The sequence below is a fragment of the Copadichromis virginalis genome, linkage group LG18 (genome assembly GCF_057382275.1).
Source record: "Copadichromis virginalis isolate Kocher_CV1m ecotype Utaka linkage group LG18, C_Virginalis_male_GT1.1, whole genome shotgun sequence".
Lineage (NCBI taxonomy): Eukaryota > Metazoa > Chordata > Actinopteri > Cichliformes > Cichlidae > Copadichromis > Copadichromis virginalis.
The window spans coordinates 16,792,063-16,798,062 of record NC_140635.1 but is presented as its reverse complement, the minus strand read 5'-3'; the positions used below and the strand labels follow the sequence as shown (position 1 = coordinate 16,798,062).

Below are 6,000 nucleotides of genomic sequence, written 5' to 3'. Positions count from 1 at the left end.
GTGCACATGTGATGCACACCATCTTTTAGAAATTTGTAGTCTTGAAGTCTGAAGTTGAAAACGCAAACTTAATAAAGTTCCTTTACAGCCAGGCTGAAGGATGCTGCCTGTGGGAATTGCTATTAACTTACCTTTATGCATAAAATCAGCAGGGTGACCTTTGCAGGAGTTTTGGCTTAAAGCAGCAATAATTAAGTGATGGGAGATACTTCATTAAGCGAGGTCATTTATTAGTTTATCTGAGCTTAAGATATAAATATTATATTACAGATGGGTTTATTTTGAAATTCGAGGCTTAGTGGCAGCCTTTTGTTGTCATGCTGGTTATTTATTTTTAGTTGATGCAATGTGGAATGCAGTTTAATGCAGACACATGGGAGTTCAGGGCAAATAATCCATGATGCTGTGCAGATGTGCTGCACACGTCTGGCATGATACTGAAGAATCTGATAGCATTGTCTATCTTTTGCAATGCTGGAAACCATTAGAAACATTAATTGTCACAATAAGGCTTGATTGGGCTACATCAGAGTCCCGGCCGATTGTTTGGGGATGTATAACTCAAATCCTGAGGGTTCTGGGGATAGGCTGTAGTTTCTGCTCCATTTCACTCCAGTCAAGCCTGAAGTGTATGAAACAGTGTCTAGCAAGTGCTCTCTGAGTGTGTCTTCCATTCTGTGAGTAAAAACTACAATTTCAGATCAGGAAATGCCAGTGAAGCAGCAGTCGTTCAGTCTATCAGAAAAATAAATATGAGATTGGATCATTATAAAACTGCTGTATTTATTTTATAAAGTGCCTGGAGGTGAGGGAGATACACAGCAAATGAATCAGCTGAACAGATTCTATTAGTGCAATCTGTGACTTTTGTAAGATTTTCAAACTGTATGGACCCAATGCACTGAAATGCCCCCCTCCAAAATATATAGTGTGTTATATAATTTAAAGTAAAATTTTAATCAAAATCATTTTTTCACACATACAGTCCAAGTGTATACAAGTAACACAAAGATACATGATTTACAGAGACAACGGCTTCATTTTCACAAAACTTTTTTTTCTTTTGTTTATAAGGCAACCTGGGTTGTTCAACAAAGAGTTTTTATAAAATTATGTCTGACATCAAACAGCACTGAATACACATCATGTACAACAAACGATGTACAAAATAAACAAGATTTGGTCGACAAAGTCCAGTGGAAATAATAGAAATACATAGGCAGTTAAAAAGTCAGTATGTCAGTAAACATGGTTTCTCTCTTTGGTGAGTTCAAATAAAATATAGTTTTATTTATATTTTATTCACATTTGTTTAAAAAAAGTTTCTTTATGAAAATACGTCACAGTTGTAATGTAATGTGGTACACTTTGTATGTATGTAACATATTGAAGTCTTGGGAGGATGCGCAATGCCATGGCTAACTTATGACGCCCTTGATCAGAGTTATATATTAATGGGTAAATAATGAGAGGTGATCAGTATTTACCAGCTAACATCAAGCGTCATCAAGCAGCAACAGCAAAAATGAACTAAGATCAACAGAAACAGATGTTGTAATGTAGCAAAAGTTTACAAAATACTTTTTTTTACATCAAGATGTGATTAAATATTTTGTGTTATATACACCATCTTCACATGGGTTCAGTTTTTGAAATAAATTCTGGATGTTTTATGTGACACTTTTAAATACAAACCCCGATATCAATGCAAATATAATCTGAAATAAATACATAAACGTAATAAATAAATAAAACATGGGAAGGTCATTCACTTTCTGTCCGAAGCTTGCAAAATCTTCTTAATGACCCCTCTGGAGTATCACAGTATTAAGCGTTATTGTTAAATCCACACAAAACACACATCAAACAGAAATGAGGGGTGCTGATTTTGCCACCCATCAAATGTCAGACAGTTTTTATTTAACAGATGTGTAGCTAATCTATCAACACAGAAGGGAATATGTGCATCAAAATGTAAGCTTGCTGTAATTGATCGATAAACCTTTTCATAACAAACGTTTCCTCCCTTATTATTATCTGTCCATACATGGCTGTTTAAATTACTATTGGGTGAGCAGCCTTAGGAGGTGTAAGAGCCGGGGTTACAGGCAAGCAGAAGGTTGATATCACCAGAGCAAGGGTTTAGGAAAAGGATCGGTCCTCATATTGTCAAGCTCCTCTTCCTTTGACCCAGAAGCTTAACACTGATTATAAGGAAGCCACAAGGATTTCGTAAAGCCAAAAGAATTTAATCTGCTTCCACTGTGCCTGCATGACAAATCCATGCGCAGCACTTAACAGATTACATAAATGAGAATCACTTGGCTCCATAAAATAATGTATATATAATCATACCTTTCCTCGTCTGCAAGAGAACTCTAAGTTGGGAACGCTCATTTATCGCTCTCGGGGAGTTCAAACACATAATACGTTAAATTGCTCTTTATGTCAACACCTTCCTTGCACAGTAAAAAAAAAAAGCAACAAAAAAATAAGACCAAGTCTAACAAAAGGAAATAAAAATAGTTGTAAAATCAAATCCTCAGAACAAAGAGGGAAAAAAAGTATTTACCAATGTTTACAACAGTAAGAAAGATGTAAAAAAGAAAGAAGAAAAATGATTTAAAAAAAAAGACACATTATAAAAGCTTCTTAACAATGGCTTGTTTGTATAAAATAGCCACATCTCACATTAACCAAAACATCATGTGTTGAGATTGTGTTTTAGTTTAAAAAAAGCAGTTGATGACTGTACGTTAAATTGTTTTCACTTCAGAGTGTTATGACTCATTTTTTATTATTTTGTTTTTACTCTGTGCTGTTTTCTGTTTTCTTCCTTACCAAAAAGCTTCTTTCTGTCAAATTAAGCTGCTGATAAAGAGCAGGTAATTCAAAGAGCAGTTTAGCATTTTTATCATAATAGATACAAATGGCAGTTTTGGCAACATATGAATGCGTCATGGTCAGTCAAATTTCAAGTACTCATAACCAGTAACAACAGTAAAATTATAGGGTCAAACCTGATGTAATGTGACCATTGAACCATTTCGTTGTTTCGAAAAAACCCAGCCCGTCTACGTCCCGAACGGTACCTTATAACGAGAACTTCATGTCATTTTTGTGCAGTTAAAATGAACTTTTGTCACCAGGCAAAATAAATCGCATGACTCCTTAGTCATACCGGACAAACAGCGACCTTGCTGGAGGAATCAGTATGGAGATTGCGTGTTTCTGTGGTCACACGGCTGTGGTCTGTTTGATGCTGTGGAAGCTGATCCTGGTCGGAGAGGTCGGGATAGACATGGCTCGTGCCACTCGAACTCGAAGAGCGTGGTTGTCCTGCCAGCGGTGCCACCGTTTTCTTACTGCTGAGCGAACCTACAACGATAACAAGATATATAGAGAATAAAAGAATATTACAATAAACTTCAAATTATTTTTTAAGATATTATACAACATTTTGGGAAGTCATTTTAATTGTTTAATGTAAAGATAGAGCCATGTGAATAAATAATTGTTTTAGACGATTCTGTGCAGTCCTGTGAAACTCCATTATTCAGTTCAGCTTGTAGAAAGCACCTTTAGCGCTCCTTAACTTGAAGTATTGTTTTCTGTATGACTTCCAGTCTCTGGAAGAACCCACACTTCTTTACAACACTTCAGTTCATTGAGGTTTGTAGGCATTTGTTTATGCACAGCTCTCTTAAGGTCCTGCTCCATCATTTCAGTCACGTTTAGGTCTTGACTTTGGCATTATAACACTTTGACTCTTTTCTTTTTCAGATTCTGTTATAGATTTGCTGCTGATTTAGCTATTGGACAAATGGCTTCACATTTGAAAGAGTACTTTGGTATACAGAGGAGTTTGTGGTCGACTCAGTGACCGCAAGGTACCCAGGTCCTGTAACAGCAAAAAACAGCCGAAATCATCAGCCCTCCAACACGGTGCTGACAGTTGGTCTCAGGTGTTTGTGCTGATTTGCTGTGTTTGGGTTCCTCCACACATGGTACTGTGCTTTATGGCGAAACATCCCTACTTTGGCCTCACATGTCCAAAGGACATTGTTCCAGACGTTTTGTGGTTTGTTCAGTTGCAACTTTGCAAACCTAAGCGTTCCTGCCATGTGATTTTGGAGATGCTTTCTCCTGACAACCCTTTTAAACAAACCGTGCTTGCTCGTTTTTCTTCTAATTATACTTTCATGAACTTTAACACTTAACATGCTAACTAAATCCTGTAGAGTCTGCGATGTGGTTCTTGGATTTTTTGCTGTTTCTGTCACCAAAGAGGTTGTCACACTTGTTGATGAGCAGCTGATCGAGTGCATTTGATTAGCAGCACCTGGCTGCTACTTACAATACCCACTGCATTCCTGTGGAAGCAGTAAGGGTGTGCTAAGTTTTTAACAAGATTATAATGAGTCCTGTTAAAACTCTGATTTTCTCATGACTGTAAATGTATGACTTTAACGGTAGACTATGAGACCGTAAACACATTAACTAATTAACTAACTAATGAAAAATAATATTCAGGTAAAAATGTTATATTAAAAAAATATAACTTTTTTGCCAATAATTTAAAGGGCTCTGTTCCCACAATGTGTGTCTTTATGTATAAATTAAACCCCATTATTATACTGATTTAATTTCTGTTTCCTCTCGATTACGATCAAACGTGACATAATCGTTATACTCCCCGTCTGTTGTCCTTTTGTCTCGATTTATAGGTTTTTCTTTTATTAAAAATTTCTGAATGTGATTCTTAATAAAAGTCACCTTCACAACCTTCCACCATGATCTGGCGTTATATTTTAAAATCAAATAAATGGTGATTTCAGCATATTTGGCCACAAAACCTAATTTCTGTCTCTGCTGCTCATCCACCTCCCCGTGTCCGTATTCAGTCCTTTGAATCCAAGTCAGGTACAAAGTTTTCCACACTCACATTAATTTTAATGACTGCAGTCAATGTTTTTTGATGCAGGTCCTGCCACTTGCTAGGACTTGACATCTTCTTAACACTTTTAGGCAGTTATTTGGGCACTTATTTTAAAGACCCCATTTAAAAGAATGGGAATTTCAATGGTCCCCCAGAACATAAAAATTGCATGCATCAAATCATTGAGTGAAACTGCTTAAAAGGCCTGGCAACTTTGCCCTGGAAAAAAAAGGTTTCTTTCTCAGAAGTTATACGTCTACTTCACTTGTGAAGAGTTACACAGCATTTTGGCTTCACTATCGGCTCAATCAAGAGTCCCAACACAATCCTCCTGACTCATTCCACCAGACCACTGAAGAAAAGCCAGTTTAATTAATATGGGTACAGTAAACTAAGAAAAACAACACTACGCATATTTATGTCTATCCCCAAAATGTTGAAACTTGACTGTGCACTTGTAACAACATGACTTACTAATTTGTTTCATGGTTTGGCTGCAAAAATTTCTGGCACAACTTCACCTACTTCCAAGGTGCATGGAGAGGATGAAAGAATTCACAATGCAGGAACTCCAGCAACACTTGAGGGAAGATGTGGCCTGATGAAGGCCCTGATGAAGGCCACAAGCCGAAAAGTGTCAGTCAATTATTAAAGTTGTTCATCTTCCCTCAAGTGTTTCATGGTTTGGCTGCCAGAAAGCATCTGATTGATTCATTTGGGTTAAGAGCGGAAAATGCGGTCCCTCTCATTATGAAATCCTCCAACAGAGTTTTATTCAGGAATCTTTCTTTCCATCACAATGATGCATATGCCTCAGTGTTTCTGTTTGCTTTGATCAATTCAAGATCTTTGACTAAAGAGCCTCAACAATTCCAGATAACATCAATATTAATCCAAAAGTCTCAAAAAGCAAAATCCTTGCTACAAAATTACAACCACGTTACCTCAACTCAAGATAATCAACTCAATCAGTATACCTTTAAGTCAGGGGTGTCCAACTCCAGGCCTGAAGGGCCGGTGTCCTGCAGGTTTTAGATCTCACCCTGGGTCAAAACACCTGA

General features: G+C 37.1%; 1 protein-coding gene across 1 annotated transcript in view; it reads right to left on the bottom strand.

The window, feature by feature from the left end:
* Positions 1 to 769: 769 nt before the first annotated feature.
* Positions 770 to 6,000, bottom strand: part of crhr2 (corticotropin releasing hormone receptor 2) — a 41,272-nt gene continuing 36,041 nt past the window's right edge. Inside the window, exon 12 of the mRNA XM_085438677.1 lies at positions 770 to 3,378. Within this exon, the coding sequence (XP_085294803.1) occupies positions 3,238 to 3,378 (141 nt within the window). The 3' untranslated portion in view covers positions 770 to 3,237. The remainder of the gene's footprint in view (positions 3,379 to 6,000) is intronic.